This window comes from Eretmochelys imbricata, chromosome 2 (assembly GCF_965152235.1).
Source record: "Eretmochelys imbricata isolate rEreImb1 chromosome 2, rEreImb1.hap1, whole genome shotgun sequence".
NCBI lineage: Eukaryota > Metazoa > Chordata > Testudines > Cheloniidae > Eretmochelys > Eretmochelys imbricata.
In genome coordinates this window covers 269,318,522-269,344,700 of record NC_135573.1, presented here as the reverse complement: position 1 = coordinate 269,344,700, position 26,179 = coordinate 269,318,522, and the positions used below count along the sequence as shown (strand labels likewise).

Genomic DNA, 26,179 nt, shown 5'->3' with positions numbered 1-26,179 from the left:
TTATGCTCAAATAAATTGGTTCGTCTCTAAGGTGCCACAAGTACTCCTTTTCTTTTTGCGAATACAGACTAACACGGCTGTTACTCTGAAAGCTCCCCTGATTGATGGTTAGAAACCTTCTTCTCATTTCCAGCCTGAACTCACCCCCATTTATTCTGGTGCTAGCCTCCTCTTGGAGCGTCATCAGCTTTTCTCCAAGCCAAGCTCCCAGTCTCCTCGCGGTCTCTCTACGCCCCCAGCCCGTCTCTGCAGCTGTCCCAGTTTGGATTCCTCTTTTTTGAACACGGGTGACCAGAAAAGCATGCAGCACTGTCAAGGTTCCTTCCCCACACTGAACTCTAGGGTACAGATGTGGGGACCTGCATGAGAGACCCCCTATGCTTATTCTTACCAGCTTAGGTTAAAACTTCCCCAAGGTACAAACTTTGCCTTTTCCTTGAACCCTATGCTACCACCACCAAGCGTGTTAAAAAAAGACCAGGGAAAGAGACCACTTGGAGACGTCTTCCCCCAAAATATCCCCCCAAACCCTACACCCTCTTTCCTGGAGAAGCCTTGATAAGAATCCTCACCAATTGGTACAGGTGAACACAGACCCAAACCCTTGGATCTTAAGAACAATGAAAAAGCAAGCAGGTTCTTAAAAGAAGAATTTTAATTAAAAAAAAGGTAAAAGAATCACCCCTGTAAAATCAGGATGGTAAATACCTTACAGGGTAATCAGATTCAAAACACAGAGAATCCCTCTAGGCAAAACCTTAAGTTACAAAAAGACACAAAAACAGGACTATACATTCCCTCCAGCACAGCTTATTTTACCAGCCATTAAACAAAAGGAAATCTAACGCATTTCTAGCTAGATGACTTACTAACTTAACAGGAGCTGTAAGGCTGCATTCCTGATCTGTTCCCAGCAAAAGCATCACACAGACAGACCAACCCTTTGTTCCCCCCCCCCCCCGCCACTCCAGATTTGAAAGTATCTTGTCCCCTGATTGGTCATTTTGGGTCAGGTGCCAGCGAGGTTCTCCTAGCTTCTTAAGCCTTTACAGGTGAAAGGGTTTTGCCTCTGGCCAGGAGGGATTTTATAGCCCTGTATACGGACAGGTGGTGACCCTTCCCTTTCTATCTAGGACAAGCCCTCACCAGTGCCTTGTAGAATGGCAGTTACACTTCTCCATCTCTACGGGAACTGCCAGGCCTGATGCATCCTAGGATCGCCTTTGCCGTTTGGACAGCTACATCACACTGGTGGCTCAGAGCCATCCTGGGATGGACTGATAGACAGAGCCACAGGTTCATCGATCACGAGGCCAGAAGGATCCATTGTGATCATCTCGTCTGAATTCCTGTATAGCTCAGACCAAAGAGCTACCTCAAAGTAATTCCTAGAGCAGAGCTTTTAGGAAAACATCCAATCTTGATTTGAAAACCGTCAGAGATGGAGAATCCACCAGGACCCTTGGTAAATTCTTCCTGTGGTTAATTACCCTCACTGATAAAAAGGTATGCCTTATTTCCAGTCTGACTGTAATCAAGTCACCCTTAGCCTTCTCTTTCTTAAGCTAAATAGACTGAGCTCCTTGAGTCTATCACGATAACCATTCTTGTGGCTCTTCTCTGAACCATCTTCAATTTATCAACATCCAGGTCTTTCTTCTCCCGTTGTTTGCAAGTGATGAACCCCCAGCTTGTAGCAGAAATTTTTATTAGTCCTCCTAAGTGCATGAATCTGCACTTTGTACTTTTTAAATTTCATCCCGTTTCCGGAACTCCAGTCCCCAGGGTCACCCAGTTCTTTCTGGGTGATATTCTGATCCTCCTCCGCGGTGACGATGCCTCGCAGCTCTGTGTCGTCAGCACATTTCATTAGCACGCTCCTGCTTTGTGCCAAGGTCATTAATGAAAATATTAAATAAGAGCTCCCCCAGTCAGAGAGACAGGGAAGGAGAAGTTGAGAGCAGGCGATGGGAAGGGATGGAGAAGGACCATAGATGCCATGGCAGGAGCTATTGGGACTTAAAAAAACGCACATCACTTTTCTCCTGGCAGGTTGCCTTTAAAACTGGGTTAAGCTAGAATGGGTTGCGGTGTGAACAGTGCACAGACTAGGCCAACACATCCCAGATCCACCGTGGAAGAGGATCCCCTCAGAGATCTGCAGAGCATTCGTCTGTACCTGGGACCCGATCCTGCCATCGGATCCATGCGCTGTCCACACTGATCCCTTCAACCCTGTGGCTGAGGCAGATTTTAAGCAAGTGCTCAGCTAGGTCAGGAGGAGGGCTGGAGTTTAGCAAAAGACTCAAAAGAAGGAGAGAGAGAGGAGGGGAGACGACACGTAAAGGGGAGACTTGGCGAGTGGGTTTCAAATGTGCATTAATCTGGTGAATCACTTTTGATCACGAATAGCTCCTCTGGGGCCCTCGTTTTCCTATTTCTGCACGGGTTCTTACAGCCCCCCCCGCACCGCAGCGTCTGAGCACCGGGTCTCTCTGTGAACCGCCTGGCACACCACTGGGACGACACAGGGACTGCCTAATAACTGTCCTGACGCCTCTGCTCTCCACCCATTACAGTTCACTGACTCCGGAGTCTATTTCTAGTAATGCCGCCAGACGGCATTACTCTGCACCGCCTCCCGTTCTTATATTCCTGGGCCCAGCCTCCAGCCTCTCTCTTCTCCCCTGTGACAGTTCCCATCGCACGCTCGTCCTCCCCAAATCCCTGTCTCTCCAGCCCTCCATTCTCTGCATCATGACGGTATCACCCGCTCGCAGGTCTACGCCCCAGGACGTACGCTCGTCTTAGGGTTGACTATGGGTATTGCAGTAGCATCTGTCACCACGCAGGGCCACTGCACCCTGTATTTCCTCTCAGTGGTTCAGCAAGGGCACCCATTCTGAGACTTCCAGCCTCCTATCTGTCACCTGTCTTGGGTGGAGACTTGTGTCTCTCTCCCTCCTGCCTGCCGTATTCCAGTTCCCTGAGCAGTTCCCTGCCCTCGCTGTCTTATTCCCAGCAACAGACAGTCTGCCAGGCAGGTCTCCTTGCTCTTCAGAGATTAGTCACAGTACAAGTGCCCAGGGTTAAGCAACCACACAGCCTTCTCTATGCAAACATTCATTCTTAGGTCAAAAGCATTACAGAGAAAGCATGTGACAAACAATACAAGAACCTACACACATTCTAGGGAGCTTACCAGTGATCACACCCCTCACCCCAACAAGGGCTCTGGCAGGAGTAGTCCTTCAACCCCCCTTTAGGGTCACAGGTTCATAGCAGCCCCAGCTCAGGACTAGCACCCAGATGAAAAGTTTAGTCCATCCTTTAGGCTGTTCAGGGGTCTCTGATCTGGAGTTTCCAGGAGCAGGGGATCAGTGGACAATGGGTTTTTCTCAGCTTCAAGAGGACGGACTCAGAGATGGGTCATTCCCAACCCCCAGGATTTCCTAGGAAATCCACTTCCCACGTGTTGTCCCAAAAATCCTTTGACATTCCTGCCCCTTCCCAGAGATTCCACTAGTCAGTCTCCTAGAGATGTTACATCCAATTCCCTAGTAACACAAACACAGTGACAGGTCAATGCCTGTGAGAACCATCGAGTTGCACTTCGCTCAGTAATGTTGATCTGAATTCCAGGAGGTGCGCCCAGGATATCGCCACGTCTCTCATTGCTCCCGGGGAGGATGGGCCCCGCGCTAGCTGCTGTGCGAAGCATGGCAAGAGACAGCCCTAAAGCCACTCGAAGGCAAGATGAACCAGTGGGCATAACAAGCAAACTGGGGAGAGGTGGGGAAAAGCCAGCGGTTACCCAGCCCAGCTGGGTGCAGAACTGGATTTTATAGAATTACGTAATATACCCAGGATAGTGACGCGCTCAGTAACGTCGTTACCATTCCAAATCCCGGAGCAGCCTCCAGCAGCTACCGATGGCGAATGTGCTTGCAAACAAACGCCAATCAAACCTTTATACCACCCCGCGCAGCCCCGATTCACAGCCGTGCACGGTTTATGGCACATGGATTGCACCCGGCCTTTCTGAACATGTAGCCCTGAAAGGTTCAAGCTGCCAGACTATGCCCCCGGGCGGCAGAAGTCCCTGTCTCATCTACATCTAAACTTTCAAAACCAGTCACAGCATGAGAGCAGGGCGGTGAGATTCTGGTCTAACAGGTAGAATTGAGAATCCTGCAATAGCTTCCTTAAAGACAGCTGGCACCCTGCCCCTGAAAACCCCAGCCAGTGACAGAACCAGTTCTTTCCCATGGCTTCCACCAGCCAGGACAGAGCCGGACCCAGCATGCAGGTTTGAGCCCAGAGAGCCAGCACCTCTAGGAGCCTTTGTGCCAGTGACCAAAACACCAGCTGAGAAGACTTGGTGTTTGCACCCCGGCCCCGTCCCAGGGCAGGCTCTGTGTCTCTGCACATTATTCTACGACAGGGGTTCTCAACCTTTCTGGGCTCAGGACCCACCTGTAAATGTTTACGGCCCGTCGTGACCCAGTAAATAGTCTGGGGCTGGAGGCCCTGCGGCAAAGCCGTAACTAGGCATTTTAGTGCTTGGGCTGGGCAAGCATATTTGCGCCCCCAACCAGAGGAGACACGTGTGGGGGGTCACTTGCCCCTCAGATTTTTTGGCTGCATCTCCCCCACCTCAGACCGGCTGGGAGGCCTGCTGAGGTGAGTCCGGGGGTGGAGGTGATGTTCCCTCCCCGCGTGGAGCTGGCCTGAACCACCTGGCCTGAGCTACCTCTGCAGCTTTGCACCCTGGGCAGCTGCCCTGCTCGCCCCGCCATGGTTACAGCCCTGCCCAAGGGCGGTTTCGGTCAGGTCCTGCCCCTACTCCGGTCACGCTGACGTCTGGGCCAGACCTGAGTGGCGCTGGGAACCAGAGGCTGCAGTGCCTGGAGAGGGAGGCGAGCCCAGCCAGGGCCATGGGTCCGGCTGTGCCACGTGGTCCTTGGAAATATTCTGGCGGTGACCCAATGTTGGGTCCAGGACTCAGGCTTGCACTAAGCAGAACCCAGTTCCTTGCAGCCTGCCCAGCACATGGGGTCAGTGTTACAGTCCCTGGCTGGAAGGGTCTTTCTGTCATTGGGATCCAAAAGCTAAAGATGACTGGATTGTTACCTCTTCCTTCCCTCTCCCTGGCCCTGCCCGCCTGTCTGGTTCATCCCCCTGGCCTCTGGTGCTCTAGGCTAGGGCAAGGCCTGTCTCTTTGCTCCTGTCTGTACAGCTCCTAGCACCGGGAGTCCGCAGGCGTGCCTGGGGCCTCTGGGCACGGAAAAGTACAAATTCGAACCACTGCTGACGCTGATTGTTCTGTGCCCGGGAAGGGGCCACTGAGTCATGTGCCCGAAAATCCAGCCAGCCCCAGGAGCAGGAGACGGGCGGGCCAGAGAGGGCCCTGGGCGCAGCGACCCTGCCCTGCCTTCCACCCAGCACCGCCTGTTCACACCGGGTTATTTCTGCACCAGCTAATCCGGTTTGGAGAGTCTGGGCTCAGCGGGGCGGGGGGGTGCAGAGGTCGGGGCCGGCTCGGCTGCCTCTCGGTCCCGCAGCGCAGGCCGGACACGGGAGATCCCGGGACCGGAGCGGGGTGCAGACTCCGGTGCCAAACCGGAGCCGAAGGCTCGGCGCCGCCCGCGGCTGCTGGGAGATGTAGTTTTCCTCCCGGCCCCAGCCCGGGCGAACCCGTGTCCCCCGCGGCCGGGCTCACAGCGCCCCCGGCCCGGCGCTGCGCGGGGAACCCTGCGCCCTGGCCCCGCGCCCTGGCGAGGTGCGCGCGTCCTGCGCCCCCCTTGCGCGCCGGCCCCGCGCGTCTCTACGCGCGGACTACGGCTCCCAGGATGCAGCGGGCGCGGAGCCCTTTGTCTCTGCCCCCGGCGACGGCCGATCGGGCTGGGGAAGTTCCCGAGTCGGCGGCCATAGGGGAGCCGGGCGCAGCCGGGGCGCAGCGCGCAGCGGGTGAGTGCAGCGGGCTGCCCGCTCCCTGCGCGCTCCCTGCGCGGGGCGCGCCTCGGGGAGCCCGGCCGGGACCTGCCTGGGGGGCTGCGCGCAGGGATCCGCGCTCCCGGGGGGGGCTGCCCGGGGGGGCTGCTGCGCGCAGGGATCCGCGCTCCCGGGGGGGGCTGCTGCGCGCAGGGATCCGCGCTCCCGGGGGGGGGCTGCTGCGCGCAGGGATCCGCGCTCCCGGGGGGGGCTGCCCGGGGGGGCTGCTGCGCGCAGGGATCCGCGCTCCCGGGGGGGGGCTGCTGCGCGCAGGGATCCACACTCCCGGGGGGGGGGCTGCTCGGGGATCCGTGGGGCGGAGTCAGCTCTCCCCCTAGCAAATGGGCCCCTCGCCTGCTCCCCGCGAGGCTTGCAAGTGCCGTGGGTTTGGCCGGGGCCGGGGGACCTGGATCCTCGCCGCCCGCGCCCCACCCCGGCCGCAGAGCCCTTCCTGGCGGGGCACGAGTGGCTCCACTCGCCCCTGGCCCGCACGGGGCGTGCACGGGCTGGGCGGGGGCCAGGACAAGGCTCAGCCCGGGGCACAGTGGCTGGGCCGCGTGGGGGTCCCCCGGCTTCCCCCCGCCCCCAGCTGCTACCGGCGCTTCCCTTGTTCACCATCCCCGCGCCACCCGCCCGCATCCCCCGGGACCGCCCGCCAGGCGCCGGCTCCTTGGCCGGGTCCCCCAGGAAGGGATTTTTGGAGAGGGGGAAAAGGTGATTTGTGTTTAACTGTAGCTGAGAATGGGGGCAAACGGGGACGGGCCAGGAATCCTCCGCCGGTGGAAATCGGACCAACTCCATCCATGGCAGCCGGGCTCCCTGGATTGACACCAGCTGCGGATCTGGCCCTGGTCCTTCACTGGGCAGCCTGGGCCCTGATCCGGCAATTGGATCTGCTGGCGGGGATCCAGTTGCCGGATTGGGGCTTTATCCTCCCGCCCTGACCTCCCCTGTCGCCTCCAGGCACCCTAATCTGTCAGGTGGAGAGGGTAGAAGAGGAGACAGCAAGAGGGGCATGTGACAATAATAGTCTCTCTTGCACTGGAAATCCTCCCATGTCTGCTTCCCTGTCCTGCCGGGCTGTGGCCTGGCTCAGACGGGTCCAGCCCTGGCTCTGTTCCGCAGGCCAGTCATTGGTGTGAAGGAGATAAAGAAGGTCTGGGTCTAGATTTGACATAAGCCGTGAGGGATGATGATAAATGGAGGGGGGAGGCCATACTGCCAGCAGCCTCATGTGATCAAACATCATGAGTCAGGCTGCAAAGGATCATGGGACTGGCTTAAAAGCCCTGAGTGTCTTTTAAACTTTGGGTTTGTTTGATTTGCTTCCTAGCCTTTACGGTGTCTTTGCTTCCCATTGTCGGGCTTTTCTCCACAATCCATGGAAGCGGGGATTCTTCCACAGTCTCTTGACTCCGGCAGCTGGGGCTTTAAACAAACACGGCAAAGATCACGAGGCTCGTGATGGACTCTCGAGAGGTGGCAGCCCTGGGGAGGGGAGAGCACCGCAGAGAGAGGCCATGTGATGGCTGGGCAGGTGCCAAGCTGTGTGAGTGTTTACATTGGGGATTACAGCCACCTGCACCAGCCCAAACAAACACTACCCACTGCTGTTCGCACCAGTGCCGTTTGCCCGTCGTGTAGACGGTGACGTCTCCGACTTCGGCTCTCAGGGGTTGTCTCACACGGGGGTTTAAACAAGGCCGGAGACGACCGCCAAGTGTGCAAAACGTTCCCATGTCAGTGCTACCCTGTCCTCTTGCTCCCCTGCTCTGTTCGTCTGTTTCTGGCCCTACACTGGCCTTGCGTGGGGCTCCGTGGGGGCCCAGAGGTCGGCTGCTCCCAAGGGCTTGCGGTAGCGGGGTCCTAGGAAATGAGCCATCTGGTGCAGGGACCGGGTCCTTGTTTTGCAGAGCCCCCTGCACCAGACACTACGAAGTGAATAACAATGTCCTAATGGCCTGTGCTAACCGGTACTGACATGGCGCTGCAATGCCCCTTTTTCTTGAGATTTGTTTTTAAAAATGGAGGTGTTAAAATGTGGGGTGTGCCCAGGAGCAAGGCAGAGGTGGAGAGCAGCCATAGACCCTTTGGAGTCACAGAATCACAGAATTTAAAGCTGGAAGAGACAACCCGAGCGTCTGGTCTGATCTTTCGTGTAGCACAGGCCAGCAGCGCCCCCCGGCACCCACCCACTGACCCCAACGGCGAGATCAGACCAGAGCTTTGCAGCCCACAGGAGACTAGAGCACAGGAGGGTCGGAGGGACCGAGGGGCCCCAGTGCCTGTCAGTGTCAGGGAAAGGCTGAAGTGAGAGACACCCCAATAATCCTGGCAAGGGACCGGCACCCACAGGCTGCAGAAGACGGCAACGCGCCCCCTCCCCCCAGGTGACTGGCAATCCGAGCAGGGGGGGAAATTCTTCCCCACCCCACACATGGCGATGAGTTAACCCCCGAAAATGTGGGCATGAACCAGCCAGCCCAGCACGTGAGAGCGAGAACGCTCGGTGTCCCCTTAGCACCCTGGCCCACCCTCAACATCCCGTCTGTAGCCCTGGCCACCCCAATGCTTCAGAGGAAGGAGATTAAAAAAAATGGAGAGGGAGGAACAACAACCAGGCAAATCCTGAATTCATAGATGCGCATCTCTCTCCATGCAAACGACACTGCAGCCGTGACGTCCGTGGGGAGGGAGGTGAGCAGAATCCAGCCCTTACGTTGCAAGCTCCCGGGGCAGGAACAGTCACTGGATCGATGTGTCTGCAAAGCTCCTAGCTCCCGCCTCTGGTGCCGTGTAAACACTCATCGTAAATAGGCAAAAGCTGGAGCTTTCCCGAGCGGTGAGCGGGGTGCAGGTATGTCTGAGGACGTCACTGTCTGTTTTTCCCCAGAGGAGTGGGCAGAGTTAGCAGAATGGCAGCCGGAGCTTTACTGGACAGGAGGCAGGAGAGAGACAAGCTCGTGGTTTCGCTGGGTGGCGATAAGACTGGCTGGAATCTGTGAAATGCTCCACTTGGCTTCAGATCAGGACTAATTTTAACCTCCCAGTTAGAGTGTGTGTCCCTCACCTGCTGCATTTACCAGCTGGAGGCCTACTCCTGCCTCCCTGGTTTTGCTGGGAGAGTTGGGTGCGCCTGGAATTGAGGAGAAGGCCTGGCGAACCTGTGAGATTGGCCACCAAGAGCAACCGGCCTCCTATGAGAAAACAAACCAGCATGTGGTATAAACCAGGGTGCTCCGTTCCCCTCCAACCACAGGGCAAAATCCTGTCTTGACTTCCACCCCTGATTCCAACAAGCCTGCCAGGTGTGCGATGCTCAGCACAGAATTTGGCCCATCACCCCCTGGCTAGATTTCTCTGTCTTGTATTTTTTACTAGGCAGCTGTTCCGGTGCTCCTGTGTAATAAAAGCAGTGAAGCCAAGCCGGCACTGGGACGTGTGCACACCTTGGCTCTGTGTCTCTGGGAAGTGGCTGCCTCTTGTTTATGTTGGGCGGTAGGTTAAAGGCAGAAAGCTGCCCCCCCTCGACCCACCGCCGAGAGGCAGCTGGTGATATTCCAGGAGGACACCCCATGGAGAGACTTTACTGGGCATAGAAACGGTGCAAGGAAAATAAAAATTAAAACCCATTTCCCACGTCATTTCTTCCCCAGGTTCAAATATGTGATATTGAAAATCTTGAGGCTGTTTTAGGGAGACCAGGCATCTGAGGAGACGGGAGAAGAGCACACCGCTTTGGGGACCGTCTGTCTAGGTGCTGTTGTATCTGATGGCTTTCTGACATCTCCATTGCTAGCCATGAATCGAGGCTCTAGAAATCTGGCTTCATCCTGTTACTCACCACCCCTGTCCTGCTGGCCTCTCCCAATAAGAGTTATTGCCACGAGTCGGCAAGGGCGGTTATTGGGGCGCACGGATCTTACAGCTCCCGGTGCAGCATGATGGGTGTATCGGTCTCCGAGCTCTAGGCCCTGTTCTCTTGGCTGACACCCGGGTTCTTCTCATGTTCCTTCCGCTTTGCTCACTGGCTGGCGCGAAGCAGTCAGAGCTCACCAGTGTCTGGCCCGGTGTCCGCAGCAGAGCGATGACACAGGGTGGCAGCCATTGGTTGGCCATAGTTCTGGCTTAGGCTGGCGGCGGGACCATAAGTGAAGGACAGGGACAGGCAGTACCGTGCCCTGCTGGGGGTGTCTCTGAGATTGACGGTGCACCTGGATTTATTTAACGTCTCTGTGAGGGACTGTAGGGGGAGGGTGAACGCGGCGTGGGCTACCTTCGCGGATGCTGAACTGGGAGGGGTTGGAAAACCAGCGAGAAATAACACAAAGGGGCCTTTGAGATGCAAGTGTGGGAAGGGACCAGCAGAGTGCGAGTGTTCCCGTGGGGCCGTGCGGACAAGGTCTCTGCAGGCAGATGGACAGTCAGCATCCCGTGCCCTGAGGAGCCAGTCTCCTCTGGAGGGATGACGCGGTGAGGAGTGGCTCACAAGGGCATGTCAGGAGACAGGGAAATGCCCCAGGGAGTTGATCACTAACAAAGAGCTCGGGTGTTTCTGGTTTATGTCTCCTGGCTCTCGTTCTGAATGCATGCGTGGCACGGCCGGTGCCCCAGGGAGCTCGGCGGTGGGAATAGCTGGCTGTGTGCCGTGTGTTCGGGGAACTGTCACGCTGGGTCAGGCCAGCGGGCCCTGTACTGCTGGCTCTGACTGTGGCCAGTCGTTTCAAAGGAAGGGGCAAGAACTCTGCAGGGGGCAGCGATGGGATAACCTGCCCTGGGGCAGTTCCCTCTGCCCCCATTAGCTAGAGGCTGGCTCCTGCCACAGAGAGGAGGAGGTCTGCAGCCCTCTCCAAATCCCTGCCCACGTCTGCAGCCCTGGCTGTTATAACTGGCTCTTCCTGACCTCCCTCTAAGTGGCCAGTCCCAGTGGGGGTGCTGGGATTTGAAGAGGGAGCTCGTGTGGTGCCGGGGAAGAGGGGGCAGGGGAAGGAACAGAACGGGGAGGGGGAAGGTAGTGACTAGAGAGGATTGAGCACAGCACAGGTTGTGGGTGTGGGCGGGGGAGAGACTGGAGAGCACACGGCCCTGGGTTACTGGGACCCCAATGGGTGGGGAGTTCGAATCCTCACACTGCAAATGTGCCCCTTGTCTTCACTGCCTGGCCTGAGCCTGTGGCCCGTGGAGGAAACGTGTCTCTGGTTAAAGGCAGATGCTGCCTGGGAATTGGGTTATGGATCATGCCCTGGGTGACCCGGGGAGGCCCAGAGCGTGACTCGTCTTTCCCTTGGGCAGGCTCCGGGCGCATTGACATGGAAAGCCGGTCTCAGATGGAGCGAGGGGACAAGCTGCATGTGGGCGATCGCAGGGAAATGAGAGAGAGGGGAATGCCGGACACGTGCGGCGCGGGTGAGTGGTGCTTTGAGCCCCCCAGGACTGCTCAGCAGGAAACCGGCCGGTCTTGCTTTACCGACTCCACGCTATGGAGAGTCCACCCGCCCCCGGGGAGGCTGTGCCAATGAACAGTCCATCCCCCGCCCCGCAGCGCTCACACGTTGCATCTTCTTTCCAGCTGGAATGTTTCTAACTTCAGCTTCCAGCCCCCGTGTGTTGTCCTGCCGGCTCCCACAGGACAGAGATCCTCTGCCCAGGCAGGTACTTGGAGAGCACGGTGGAGTCACCTCTGAACTTGCTCTGGGATGAGCTAAATAGGTTGAAAAGTATCTGCCAGCCTGTCGGTGCCCCGGGAACCAGACTGTGACTCTCGGTCCTTGCAGGTTCTGCTGACATCAGCCCCAAGGTGTTTATTAAAATGGAGCAGGAAGAGGAGCCGTGCGCGGGGGCGCCCCCAGAGCAGGGAGAGAGAGGAATTCGCCAGGCCCCCAGCACAGGTGAGTGCTGCTAAATTCCGCCTGGAGTTGGTCAGGCAAAGGGAGGCCAGGAAGAGCTAGGATCTCGGGGGAACCCTTATAAACTCCTACAGTCGGGCTGCCTGTGTCCTGCCAGCTGTTTCTGACCATGGAATGGCCCAAGACGGACTGAGCTGTACCAAAAGTTGATCAAAGCCGGGTGTGCTTGGAGCTGCAGGGTCGCTTCCAGCACTGTAGCCTTTGCCACAGAAGGGAAGCTGGGACTAACTGGGACTAGACGTGTTGACCAGACCTAGGGGCTCATCAAGCAGCAGCGTGGTCCCTGCGCTCATGTGCAGCCAGGACCCTTCTTCCCAGAGCAAGGCATGAGCCCCCCTTGAGGAGCACGGCCGTGGGACGTGGGCCCATCCCCAGGGAGTGGGTCTGAGCCCCCAGCACAGGGATGCCTCGAGCAGCGGGTCTGGTGCGTTCTCTCTGGTGAAATAAGCGTTATTTGTCTGCCCTGGGCCAGGAAAGGATGGGCACAAAATATTTCACATGCAAGAGCCCCAAAGTCCCAGTCCAGGTTCCCCAGCCGGGGCCTGTTCAGTTCAGAGTCTCCAAGGGTTAGCTCAGCCCAGGACTGTCCCGCGGACCCGGGACGTTATTCCTTCTTCCCTTCTCTCTCTGTTCCCCTCCCGGGCACAGGCTGGCCTGACGTGAAGCAGGAGATTGTGGTGAAAGTGGAGCCAGACGACGAGTCATATGTGGGGTATCCCCAGGGCCTGGGCGACCGAGACCTCCCTGGCTACCCCAGCACTGGTGAGTGATGCTAACCGCCCCAGGCCAGCTCAGGGAAGGGGGCTGGGGCGAGCCGGAAACTCAGGGGGGACCTGTGTGAACCCCTGGAGTCGGGCTCCTGGGGCAGGAGCCTTTGCTGGCCCTGGACACAGTGGATCCAGAAGCCGTGTGAGTCCCCCGGCCTTGTGAGCGTGGCTTCCCCTGCAGTGGGGGAGGGACAGACCCCTCCGCTGAGTAGCTGGGTCTGGCCGTGTGTGGGGCGTTCCCCAGGCAGACGGTGACTCGGGCGCCCCTGCAGTGTCCCAGCTAGCTCCTCTTGCTCCCCCCACGTTGTCAGCTGGGTGGAGGTATGCACAGGGGACATGCCCCCACCCTCCCCGAGCTCCCCTGCCGAGCCTCCTCAGCAGCTCCCCATGCGAGCTCCCCTCCTGTTCCTGTGGAGATGGGCTGCCGCAGGGATCGGCTCCCCTCCCGCGTGGACGGCTGTGCGGGGGTGTCTCCTTCCGGCTTCCCGGCTCCTGGCGGAGGTGTGCCCAGAGCCTCACACACAGGAGCGTGCGGGGCTGGACGCACCCCACAGCCGAGGGGCCCCATGCGTGGGGAGCAATGGATGCACGGAGCTGGGGGGGACTGGCCACGGGGGGCAGCGTGATTGGACCCAGCAAGTGTCTGTGCCCAGGGCCCTGCAGAATGTGTGGCCAGCCCCGCTCAGCGTTCTGCTGCCCCACAGCCCAGGGCTCCGTATCGTCTGCGCCCCCCTCCCCGGCCACTGTACACGTCGAATAGCTGGGAGAGGCAAGGGGACCCCCGGAGCCTTGTATGAGAGACCTCTGTGGGACCCAGAGCAGGGCCTTAACCACTCGCTGGTCCTGCCCCATGCTCCGGGGAACGAGCCAGCCCCTGGAGGGCAGCCTCCCCACAGGGGATGGTCGCAGCCCCAGTGGCCAGAAGCCAATGAAGACGACCACCAAGAGCAGCGTTTTATTGTCCTTACGCTGGAGATTGTCTGCTCCGTCCTCCAGGGCTGTCTCTGCGCCAGGGCCCACCCCGGCGAAAGGCTGATCAGGGCTGGCTGCGCCCGGCCCCCCTACACCCGCCCTGGAACAGGAGGTGCAGACGCCTCCCAGCCAGGCAAGGCCAGGCCCTGCCCTCCAGCGCTCACAGTCTGGATCCAGGGAGGAGCTGAGGAGAGCAGCACGGGGAAGGGCTGCAGGGAGGGGATCAGGCGGTAGGAGTTGGGCAGTGTCTTCAGAGAAGGCTTGGAACCACAGGCACTTCCCCCTCTCGCGGTGTGGGTGAGCCAGCTCTGCCCGGGAGCCCAGTTAGCCCCGTCCCACTGGCCCTACCCCCCCCAGGGCGTGCAGGGCGGCCCCACTGAGCCGGCTGGGCAATGGGGTCGGCCTGCCCTGGTGCTGGGGGCGGCTTTAGCTGGAGCCGGTCTGGCTCCCTGCATGGCAGCAGTGGGCCAGCTGGGTGACTCTGCCTGGGGCAGCGGGCACGGTGGACTGCAGCCTGCGGCTGCCCGAATCAGTGCCGCTGGGCGTCTCTGGCCTCGCGATGGGAGGATGCCGAGGAGTCTCCTTGTGTCCCCACGGCGTGAGCGCGCTGGCCGGGCGTTGGGCCTGGGGCTGGCTCCTGCAGCGCAGCAGCAAACCGACGAGGGGGGCGTTGGGGGGCAGCAGGTCCCTCGGCGCCATGGGCACTGGCTGAATCCCTGCCAGGAAGTGACACGATGAACAGGTGGCCGCGTTTCCCCCACTGCCCTGCCCCACCCCGAGTGTAACTGGCCCCGGCAGGGTGGCCGGGGGTTAGGGGATCTGGGTTCTGTCTGGTGACAGGTCCCTTGGTGCTTCAGCTCCCTGCCGGCTAACCGGGGATAAGACCTCCCTGGCATGCCTGAGGGATGAATGCGCTGTGGGGAAGAGCTCCCTAGGAATGAACGCCACTGACCACGGGAGAACAGCTCAGCGGGATCCGAACGCTGCCCTGGAGCTAGTCTCTCCCTCGCAGCCGTGCCGTGGGCGTAGGGAACGTGCAACGTGCTTTGCTTTCCGCAGGTATCAAAGCAGAGATCATCGTCAAAACGGAGCCCGAGGACGACTCCTACGGCGAGTGTGGCCAGCATTACTGTGAAGAAGACGGTCCCGACGACCCCTTCTGTGAGTGGTGCTGGGATCCACCGGGACGGTCTCCGGGGGCAGGTGTGAGGGGAAGAGCTGGAAACTCAGGGACCCGCCTGTAGATTCCTCAAGGTGGGCCCCTGGCTGTGCCAGATCCTGGCACACACAGCTCGTGTCTGGCTTCCTGGTTCGCCTACAGGAGTCGCCAGAAGCTGGGGCACCCTACTGCCAGGGGTGCGTGTGAGGGATTGGGGGCAGACTGTAGTCAGTGGGAGGAGGACAGGACAGGGGGCCCTGTGGATATATTCACAGGCAGGGACAGGAGATCTGAGGCCTCTTGCTGTGTCTGCCACAGACTGCAGAATGACACACAGACAGACACATCCCAGCCAGCGTTCCCAGGGGCAATCAAAAGCCAATTTAAAGCTACTTTGCAAGGTCTCCCTCCCCAGCCCTGAGTGACCACAGGAAACACTGGGTGAGGCTTTTTCTTTCCTGTGAACAGGTGACGCAAACCCGGAGCTTATCGTGAAAGTGGAGCCAGACGATGAGTCAGCCATTGGGTATCCCCAGGGCCTGAGCGAAGGTGGAATTCCTGGCTACCCCAGCCCAGGTGAGCCATGCTGAGCCCCCCGGACAAGAGGGACAGGGAGAGCTGGAAACTCAGGGAGGCCCTGTATGAAATTAGTGAGCCAGTCTGGCTGTATTGTGCCGGCTCTTGCGGGGCTTTGGGGCGGAGCTCGGAGCTGGAGCGCGGAGCAGTGGAGCTGCAGGTTTTTGCCCGGAGTGGGAGCGGAGCTGGAGCACAGAAAATCTTGACTGCTCCACTGCTCCAGTTTGTTTTTTTCATTTTCACTCCAAAATGAGTGATATTTAGCAAGAAAGTCCTGAAGGTGCCAAAAAGTTTCAGATTGTAAAACAATTGATATTAACATCTCCGTTACCACTTTACGTAATATGTCACAGTTCTTCTCACGTCGGCCGAAATCAAGATTTAATGTACGGATACAAAATTACCAAGTTTTTTGGAGATAGTTATCAGACATCCGCAACACTGCAGACTGCTCCCACCCTTGTGCCAAGGTTAGGCGAGTACGTACTCGCGTAGATTAGTGTGTGTTGATACTTCTTTTGTAAGGGTTGATCAACGAGACACGCTGAGTGCTGCGATTACGGAAAAGTGTGACACGACGCAACATTTAAGATATCGCAAACAGGTATATTGCAAAAAAAATGTTTCTGTTTATTGATGTATTTAGATATTGCAAGAGATGTTAACCACTTGAGCTCATTTCTCACACGGGCTCCCATTACCGGTACATTTGTACGTGCTACCGTATCACTCTGGCGGACTTATTTTATATGTCATCTGTTCAACGGTCTTTTGGTAGCGTTTGTAATTTTAAATTTACTGAAAAAGTCGTGTGCAGCAGGCATATAAATATACAATAAACATTTTTGCATAAATTAGGAGTGAGTTTTGTGATATATCCAGAGTGATTGGAAAATGTCCAGCACAACTTCGGGGGTGAATCCTTAGGTCATTTTAAGAAAAAACATTTCTGTGAACATTTCTGTGCAAGTGTCCTAAAATTCTTCCTAAGGGAGCTATAGTCCCTTCAAGGAGGTGATGAAAAGTTAATTTCTGATTAATATCTCAAAAACGCTTTAATATAAAGTAATGAAATTATGTCTGTGTCTTAGTGTAGTATGTGCTACCATATTACATTATCCAAAAACATTTAAACCATAGGTGTCCCGAACTGGCGTTTGGTCATTTTTATTTCATATTTCAAGAAAGGCTTGTCATCGACTGCGCCTGGCTACGAGTGGTAATATTATGTTCCATAATATGTTAATAATTTTTGGTTATTATTTATTATTACGTTGAAAATGTATGTTTCCAAAGTTGAAAAATAAGTAATAATAAAATTGTTTGTATCATTCTAAGCAGATTAACCATTTCTGAGAAAACTGTTTAAAAATTTTAATTAAAATAAATTGAGTACCGTTTCAATGCATGTTTTAGCATTAAATCATATTCCAGGTTCGTATCTGTTAAATAGTCGAAGATTTAATAAAATATTAAATAAAATTGGCCCAGTCCCCCCAGTTCATGATGCCTGTGGTTTAAATAATTTTATTTGAATGCTGTTGTATGATAGAACGCTGGAAATCCACTTTAACGGGAAAGCGGATTCAAATTGCAAGCACCGTCCTTTTAGTAAAGAGAGGAAATTTTCGGAAATGTTTTTCCTTCATCAGGCTGGAAACATTATACAAGATAGAACCTGTTATTTCCTCTCTCTTGTATAATCTATTCAGGCTGATGAAGCAAAAACATATTTCCAAAAATTTCCTCTCTTTACAAAAAGGACTGTGCTTTAAATTTGAATCCGCTTTCCCGTTAAAAGAAGAGGACAACTTGTGGCACCTCAGAGACTAACAAATTTATTTGAGCACAAGCTTTCGTGAGCTACAGCTCACTTCATCGGACGCTGTATTTTCCACAGTATGCATCCGATGAAGTGAGCTGTAGCTCACGAAAGCTCATGCTCAAATAAATTGGTTAGTCTCTAAGGTGCCACAAGTCCTCCTTTTCTTTTTGTGAATACAGACTAACACGGCTACTACTCCGAAATCTGTTTCCCATTAAAGTTTATTTTCAGCCTTGTAACATGTAGCCTCATTACTTCCCAGCAATGAATGTTGTAGAAGAACGATAGCACGTACTAATGCTACGGCACGTACCACATTTCATGGCTATATCTGTATTAAAGTGTTTTTGAGATATTAATTAAAAACTTGGAAAATATTTCAAATATTTTTACCGCAAATTTCATAAGAAAAACTAACTTGCAATTTATAAATAAAAATTTTAATTAATTTTGTATATTAAAAATACTTCATTAGAACTGCGAGAAACATGCTAAAATATTAAAATATACTTTAATAATTTTGTGTAAAAAAGAAAATGCTATCATTTTTGTCCAGAAAATCCAAAATAAATTCAAAGTACCTTAAGTGGTTAAGATATCACAAGCAGGTACATTATAAAAAAGTGTAATGCTTTTGTTCATTGCTTTTCGAAGATCATAACAAGAAACCTTTGGCTGCGGTAGCAGCACAAGAAGATTTGGCCAGGGCTTCAACAAAAAAATCAAATCTGCCCCCCATGATTGATAGCCGATTTACGGAAAAGGATCTCAACAACGTCTTTACTTTTGAATTTGAAAACCCCAAATCTGGGCTTTTGCGAAAAGCAAAGAAGAAATCAGCAACGTGCAAGGTGGAAAAGGAAGTAAATGGCGAGCTCAAACCGTGTAGCTTCAAGACAAGTGAGGCAAGTGCCGTGAAAAGTTTCAACCTTTGGCGGCATGTAAAACGTAACCATCCTGAAAACTATGCGGCTCTGGTTACAAAAAAGGACCAGGAAGATGAGGCAAAACAGAAAGCTGATGCGGCGAAACAACGTTCATCTGGCTCTTTGAAAACTCCTGGAGAAAAGATTTTTTGCGGAGCTTCATCTGAAAAGAAACCCAAAATTGAGCAAACAAAACTTGACTCATATTTGAAGTCCTCAAAGGTTACAATCATCATGGATGCCAATACTTTCCATGAAGGGCTGATGGAAATGGTTTGCTTGAGTTCAACACCGCTCAATACCTTCAGGCTAAAGAACAAAGGATTCCAAAAAATTACAGGTGAAATGGGTTGGCAGCTTGGCGTTTTGACGGGGCACGATGCGGTTCGTCGTTTAGTTGTCAGCACAGCTGAGTCTGGTCGCAAAGAGCTCAAGAAAGCTTTGGAGCAAAAATTGTGCTACCTGAAAATAGATGCGGCAACCCATGGAAACAGACATTTCCTTGCAATCAGTGCTCAGTACTATGAAGAAGGAAAAGATAAAGCTGTGGTAAAAACCTTGGACATAATCGACACTGAAGGGCATCACAATTCTTTGTACGTGAAAAGTCAAGTAAAAGCTATTTTAGAAAAATTGGGGATCAGTGAAATGCAAGTGCTGAGCATCTGCGTTGACAATGCAGCAAACATGACGTGTGCCGTCAAAAATTTCAGCGAGGACAATGAAACCATCTCTACCTCTGAGACCAGGGATGTGGACAGAACTGAAGCTATTTTGCCTGATGAAGGCACTAAAGGAATGGATGAAATCGAACTCAACATGGATGCTGCTGCGCAATGGGTTAATGACCCTAGCCTCATACTTCCAACATGGCTTCATGAGGACGACTCAAAAGTCCAACTGATGAGGTGTGGTATTCACACTCTTCAGTTGGCAATCTGGGATGGACTGAACAAACAACATGCAAAGAAATTTCTGGCAAAAATTCGACAAGTTGTTGTCAAACTGTGAACCCCAACTATTCAAAGTGTTCTGCTTGATCTACATGGGGTAACTCAATCATTGGATACTGTGACTCACTGGGGTTCAACATTTGCGATGATTGATCGGCTTCTCGTTTTTCAATCTTACTGTGAACAAGTGGCGGCTGCTGCTGGAACAAGAGAACTCAAGTTAACAAAAGCTGAATGGGACGAAGTGAAGAACCTGCGAGACCTCTTGGCAAAGCCAAACCAAACAACCGTGAACCTTCAAGCCGTCGATGTAACCCCAGGAGTTTTAATGAAGGAATGGCGAAAACTGTCAAAATTCTTGGAAGAAAATGGTGGACAAATTGCAGAAGGAATTCTATCCTCCATGCAGAAACGCGAAGAGAAGCTTTTTGACAATATTCATTTCCTTGCTGGAGTTTATGTTGACCCATGGTATCAGATTCTTCTTACCTCAAGGGAAATACCGAAGGCAAAGGAAGGGCTCCTTGATATTGCTCAACGACTCGAAAAACAAAATCTGTTGCTACATTTGAACTCGGCGAAAGAGGTTGAAGAAAAAAAAACACAACAAAAGGGGTCCTCAACCGTCAAATTTGCGGTTTCGGAAAGTTCACATCCTTCAGAAATAGCAGGCTGTTCTCAAACGTCTGTCTCCACTCTGAACTTGTTCGAGCGTCCATCCCTGAGACGTCTTCAGCCATCACAGGGAAATGGAGATAATTCAAGCACCAATTCTTCAGAAGAAGACGCCTTCGAAAAGGAATTGGATAAACAAGAAAGACGCCGGCGAGTTTCTGCGATTCATAATTGTAAGGAAGCGTTATTCGAGAGAAATGTTCGGGAAGATTGTGAGGCGATGGAGTCCATTGGTAGGCTGAAAGTGAAGTCTGTTTTTGAGGCCATTCACAGCTACCCACACCACATTCAGGCTGCCTGTCGAATTGCTTCGAGCATGCCGACAACTCAAGCCAGTGTAGAGCGACTGTTTTCGGCTTTAAAGTTAATTTTAAATGATTTGCGGCAGACTGTGAAAGACGACTTGATTGCTGCAATAATTTTTTACAGAATGAATCATGAATCATTCTAGTTTATATCATTGTTGATGACATTTAAATTGTTTTAAAAGTCTGAATAAAAATGTTTTTTCAAAATGACAGTATGCACATTTTTTATTTAGTTAAAAATTAATTTGAGGCGGAGCGGTGTCGGAGCGGAGCTGGCGCAGAGCAATTCAAAAATTTGATTGCTCCAAATCCCTGGGCTCCTAGCACATGGACCCTGTGTAGCCACTGGGTGCAGTGGAGCCCAGAACTGCAAATCTCTCTGCCCTCGCGAGCGAGAGACGGTCCCTTTGCAAGGGGGCCGGAGGCTAAGCCCCAGTTAGCTGGGGACGCTAGCGTTAAGAGATTGCTTTTTAAGCGTCAGCCGACATTCTGTTCACTGCAGTGCTGTCTGGAGGCCTGAACTGCCCTGTCAAGGCAGGAGGCAGGTCTCCTGGAGCCGGGCCCTGGGACTGGTCTGTGCCTGCTGAGTGGTCTTTGACTCGCGACAAGAGAGATCTTGTGAACATTACCCGAGGGCCTCTGGCTGTGTGCACCTCTTTTGGCTGCGATGCTGACCCGGTGGGGGGAGCCGGCCTTGGCTGTGACCCACGAGAAGCCAAGAGAAATTCCTCCAGCCTCCACTGCCTTGTGCGAGTGCGATGGCCTGGCCTCCAGCGGGGTTCCCGGGTCAGAGGGTGACAGGGCTGCCCTCCACCGGCTCCCTGGCCTCCTTCCCAAGCTCGTAAAGCAGCGAGTCCTGCAAGCAGGATGTAAAGCCAGGGGAGACCTAGGTGCCGTTTTGTTGATAGCGGGGGGGCGCAGATTATTCTGTTGCTTCACCAGCTCCTCGCAGCGTGAGCCAGTACGGCCCTTCCTGACAGGCAGCCTCAAGGGATCGAGAGGGTCCGTGTCACACAAGCCAGCAAAGGTCCAAGCCTGCTCTGACCTTGCCCAGGCATCTTCGGCCTAGAAAGGAGCCTGGAAACATTAAAAATAGCAACACCTGGGTCTCTGATGTTTCTCTTTTGTCTTATTGACGCTTTGAGTCTTTCTAGCTGCCTCTGGCTTCGGTGGGGTGCTGGGTTGTGCAGCAGGGACGGGGACTGAAGTGAGGCCTCGTCGGCACTGGGGCTACGGCAGCAAAACGCGTCTCGCTCAGGAGTGTGGAAAAAACACACCCCCCACCCCCCGAGCGACACAAGTCTCGCTGGCATACGTGCTAGTTTGCACAGTGCTGTGCTGGTGGGAGACGCTCTCCCGCCACCGCCCGCCACTGAGCCGCTTTCATTACGTCGACAGGCGAGCTCTCCCCTCCCGCCCCCCCGAGCGTCCCGCGGCCCCGCGAGCTCTCCCCCTCCCCCGGGCGTCCCGCGGCCCCGCGAGCTCTCCGCGCCCCTCCCCCCCCGTGGGCGTCCCGCGGCCCCGCGAGCTCTCCGCGCCCCTCCCCCCCCGTGGGCGTCCCGCGGCCCCGCGAGCTCTCCGCGCCCCTCCCCCCCGTGGGCGTCCCGCGGCCCCGCGAGCTCTCCGCGCCCCTCCCCCCCGTGGGCGTCCCGCGGCCCCGCGAGCTCTCCGCGCCCCTCCCCCCCGTGGGCGTCCCGCGGCCCCGCGAGCTCTCCGCGCCCCTCCCCCCCGTGGGCGTCCCGCGGCCCCGCGAGCTCTCCGCGCCCCTCCCCCCCGTGGGCGTCCCGCGGCCCCGCGAGCTCTCCGCGCCCCTCCCCCCCGTGGGCGTCCCGCGGCCCCGCAAGCGCGCTCACAGTTGTATCCGTGCTGCTGTACCGCGAGAAGCGTGTAGGTTCAGACACGGCCTAAGACGAATAAGAAAATTGCCCGTCGCTGCCTCTGTCCCACGGTGACGTTCTCATGGCTGTGGGAGGTGATGCCGTGCGGCGGTGACCCAGCCCAGCACGTCTCAGGTTGATTTTCCAAGGTACAAATGGGAGCGAGGTGCCCACCTGCCGCCGACAGTCAGTGCCGCTCGCTGCCACTTGTGTCTCTGGAAGTTACGGCTCTTGGGAACGCTGCCCAGCACCCATGGGACCTTCCGCCGGTGAGCAGTGCCTGGGAGCAGCTGCTTTCTCGGTCGGCGAGCTCAGAGGGTGCAAGGCATTAGAGCCTGCGTCTCTGTACAAACAGGGGGGTGCCACCGAGCGTCTCGGCCCTGGCACTTAGCTGTATTCTGCGTTCAACGCTGGGAATTCCCCCGTCCCTGGCACACGGAATAACATCTGGCCTCTCTCTTTTCCCCAGCAGGTGATGGGAGCAGGGGTGCCAGCGAGCAGAAGCACCCTGGGGAAGAGCCAGAGGATGTGAAACCAAACAAGGCTTTGCTGATGAGAGGCTTAGAGGCTGCTTCCCCGGGCTTGCTCAGGACAGAACCCAGCATTAATCACTGGAAAGTGCAACACGCTCAGGGAAACATCACGGCGCTCCAGAGACACACGGTGACTGTGGAGGGGCTGCAGACAACCCCTGAGCCCAAGGGAAAGGTGCCAACGGCCCCGACAAGCAACCCCAGCCAGAAATCCCTTTCGGCCTCTGACCGCAGGGGGGCTGTGGCCGCCAGCACCGAGCCGGTGAAACGCCCGCGAGCCCACGCTGCCGAGCGGCCATTCACGTGCACCGAGTGCGGGAAGAGCTTCCAGCACCGGGGAAACCTCATCACTCACCTGCGGGTGCACACGGGTGAGAAGCCCTTCACCTGCACCGAGTGCGGCAAGAGCTTCAGCCAGAAGGGCGACCTGATGCGGCACCAGCGCATCCACACGGGCGAGAAGCCCTTCGAATGCAACGTGTGTGGGAAGAGCTTCTGCTCCAAGCAGACCTTCATCCTGCACCAGCGCATCCACACCGGGGAGAAGCCCTTCTCCTGCACCGAGTGCGGCAAGTGCTTCAACCGCAAGGCCAACTTCATCACCCACCAGAAGATCCACCGCGGGGAGCGCCCCTTCGTCTGCGCCGAGTGCGGCAAGGGCTTCTGCGCCAAGAAGACCTTCATCCTGCACCAGAAGATCCACATCGGGGACCGGCCCTTTGGCTGCTCCGAGTGCGGCAAGAGCTTCAGCCGCAACGGGGATCTGACCCGGCACCAGCGCATCCACACCGGGGAGCGGCCCTTCGCCTGTGCCGACTGCGGCAAGTGCTTCAGCCACAACGGGGAGCTGATCAAGCACCAGCGCATCCACACCGGGGAGAAGCCCTTCACCTGCACCGAGTGCGGCAAGAGCTTCAACCGCAAGGGCACCCTTATCACCCACCAGCGCATCCACACCGGGGAGCGCCCCTTCGTCTGCGCCGAGTGCGGCAAGACCTTCAACCTGAAGACCACGCTGATGAAGCACAAGCGCATCCACACGGGGGAGCGGCCCTTCACCTGCGTGGAGTGTGGCAAGAGCTTCAAGTACAAGGGCAACCTGCGGACCCACCACCTCACCCACACGGTGGAGCGGGTCTACCCCTGCACTGAGTGCGGGAAGATCTTCAGCCACAAGAAGGAGCTGACGGTGCACCAGGCCGTCCACACAGAGGAGAGACTCTTGTCCTGCTACGGAGATGGGGAGTCGTTCAACCCCTTCCTCCAGATGCACCCGCTTCTGCTGTCTGTGCCGCAAGCCAAATGCCTCTGGAAGCCTTAACGCAGTGTACATAAGGAGGGAGTTAGAGACATGCTACGTCCCCTGAGCAGGAGCAGAGGAGGAGCAATGCTGTAATTTAGGATTTGGACATGCCGTGGTGCTGATGAAATAACAGGCTCCCTGGCACAAGGAGCTCCCAGGCTGAAGGCCTGCGCTGACGAACCAACCGTGCATCCCTAAGGAAAACACAACTGCACATTCCCTGCACAACGCAGCTCGAATTCAAATGCAAACAAAGGCCCGAGTCTTGCCCTGAAGGATGCCAACGCTGTAGTACTAATCCCATTTGCTGGGTTGGACGTAACCCCCAGAGGTGCTAGAGAACGTCTGGCAGGAGGGACGGGAGATTTCTGGGAAGGGATCTGGCTTATGGAGCAGCGCTTGGAGGGCGTTGGGAATGACATGGCCCGGGCTGACCGATGGGGGGTCTTCATCTTACTACTGAAAGGAGCGGTGGGTGCTAGCAGGACTCTCCTGCCCGTTCCTGTGTGGAGCAAACACGGGAGCGTCGTGCTCATTGGGATAGTTCTGGCGAAGACCAGTGGTTTCTCAGGGCGGGGGGTGCTGTGCTGTGTGGTGTTGTTAGGTCAGGCCCCGTGGGTACTGGGGGGCGGGCGAGACTTTGCTACTGCGCTGTAGTTATGGCTTATGCCAGCAGCTCCTCAGTGGAGCTACTGGACAGACCTGACGGACAGCGCCTGTTCCAGCCGGGCCGGTGACAGTCTGGGAAATGAAAGAAAACCTCAGTCGAGTGTGGACTTGAGGACTCCGGGTGCAATGCCCTGGAGCAATAATTACTGTAGTGCTCTTTCCTCTCTGTTCTCTTACTGACTATTTACCCACCAGGAGTGTGCGCCAGGCTTCGCAACTGCGTACGGCCTGATCCCTGACCTGAGAGGTGACCATCTCACTGAGACCACCTAGAGATCTGACAGAGATTCACAGAGTCCTAGGGCTGGGAGGGACCTCGGGAGGTCGTCTAGTCCCGTCCCCTGCACTCCTGGCAGGACTAAGTATTATTTAGACCATCCCTGGCAGGTGTTTGTCCAACCTGCTCTTAAAACCCTCCAGTGACAGAGACTGGTTAGAGCTGGAAAAGACCGATTGGTCATTTTGCCCATTCCTAGCCAATGCAGGGTTGGGCTCTACTCTGTATTTTCTAGGGATATGTCCAGCCTGTTAACCCTCTCCAGCGATGGGTCGCCCCTCGCTCCCTTGTGAGGTCCGTGCACAGTCTAATAGACACTGACTACTTCTCATCCTGTGTGAAAGGGACTTGGGTTTAGTTGCTAGTTTGTAGTTAGGCAAAGGGTCATTTTAACGTTAAAATTTGTCGTTCTCCGTGTGGATAGCCTAGAATCCTAGTTGTTAGATTTGGAAAAGAACTAATAAGTCTTCTAATAAACTCTAGTACTTCTCCCTGGCACTGCACGCCTGTTCCCTCCAGTGCTTGGTCCGTCTAACTGTACGTGTCCCAAATTCTGGGGTGTCACCTCTCGGGGGGGTGGTTCCACAGCCTGAAACGTCTCCCCCTTAGGAAGTTTTTTTCTGACATTCAGCTTTAATCCTTGATTTCGTCCAGTCATCCCCACCTTGAACTACTGTAAAATTCTCTCTCCCGTGCCCGCCCCCCTGTGTTTCCCCCGGATTGTTATTGGGTCCCGTCAGGTCACTGCTCAGTGAAGCTGGACCTACTTGTCTCTTTTGCTCATTCCTCACCAGTCAATCCCTTGTGCCCCCAGATCACATTGTGGCTCTTCTCTGAACGGGCCATCGGTATTTTTCCAGCTCTCCTGAGGAGCCCTGAACAGCATGCCGTCTCCAGTGGGGTTATCCCAAGGCAGAGAGATGGGGGCTGTCACCCCTTTGCTCCGTTACACAAAGCCTCTGTGTATTGGCCTTTTCAGGTGCCAGGATGGACTGGAAGCTCCTGTCTAATCCGCTGCTGTCCACGGTCTTCCCCCAGGTCCCGATCAGTGTTTCCTGCTTCCTGGATTCTTTCCTTCCCACTGACTCTCTGCAGGGCAGATGCTGCTTCCCTAATAACATGCTCTTACTGCCTCTGCTAGGTGATTCGTGAAGAAATGGCATAAATCAGGAGCTCCCAGTAACAGAGCCGTGGCACCCGCTGAGCACCTGCTCCCAGCTCCGTCCCGTGGCCTGTTGTTATTACTCTTGGCTAACACATCTGCAGCCAGCATTCAGTCTGTGGGATGGTCTCTGCTGACGCTGGGTCAGCCGGGACAGTACGTTTTGATGAGATGCTCTGTCAAGTGCTTTGCTCACAACCAAGTGTGTCTTATCTCGCGCTTTCCCTCCACCCGCTAACTGTCCGAACAAGCAATCCGGGCACTGCCTTCTGCTGCTCCCTGCCCCAGGCCTCTTCT

At 55.4% G+C, this 26,179-nt stretch overlaps 1 protein-coding gene across 4 annotated transcripts; it reads left to right on the top strand.

The window, feature by feature from the left end:
• Nucleotides 1-5,853: 5,853 nt before the first annotated feature.
• Nucleotides 5,854-25,853, top strand: LOC144260051 (uncharacterized). Of its 4 annotated transcripts, none has more exons than XM_077808561.1 (8): nucleotides 5,887-5,970; nucleotides 7,328-7,543; nucleotides 11,287-11,400; nucleotides 11,769-11,882; nucleotides 12,549-12,662; nucleotides 14,699-14,800; nucleotides 15,267-15,374; nucleotides 22,411-25,853. In XM_077808561.1, exons 2-8 carry the CDS (start codon nucleotides 7,459-7,461, stop codon nucleotides 23,790-23,792), a joined length of 2,019 nt encoding a protein of 672 aa, XP_077664687.1. In that variant the 5' UTR covers nucleotides 5,887-5,970; nucleotides 7,328-7,458; the 3' UTR covers nucleotides 23,793-25,853. The 4 variants fall into 4 exon arrangements, with proteins under 4 accessions (XP_077664688.1, XP_077664687.1, XP_077664686.1 ...); XM_077808560.1 differs by having other exon boundaries at nucleotides 22,408-25,853; XM_077808563.1 differs by lacking the exon at nucleotides 22,411-25,853 and adding an exon at nucleotides 17,854-20,271.
• The last annotated feature ends 326 nt before the right edge of the window (nucleotides 25,854-26,179 follow it).

Excerpts from the sequence above, each read along its gene's own strand:
- LOC144260051 (XM_077808560.1), top strand. The coding sequence starts at position 7,459 with ATGGACTCTCGAGAGGTGGCAGCCCTGGGGAGGGGAGAGCACCGCAGA. Across the intron at positions 7,544-11,286 it reads CTGGGCAGGTGCCAAGCTGT|GCTCCGGGCGCATTGACATG; the intron begins GTGAGTGTTTAC and ends TCCCTTGGGCAG. Across the intron at positions 12,663-14,698 it reads CCCTGGCTACCCCAGCACTG|GTATCAAAGCAGAGATCATC; the intron begins GTGAGTGATGCT and ends TGCTTTCCGCAG.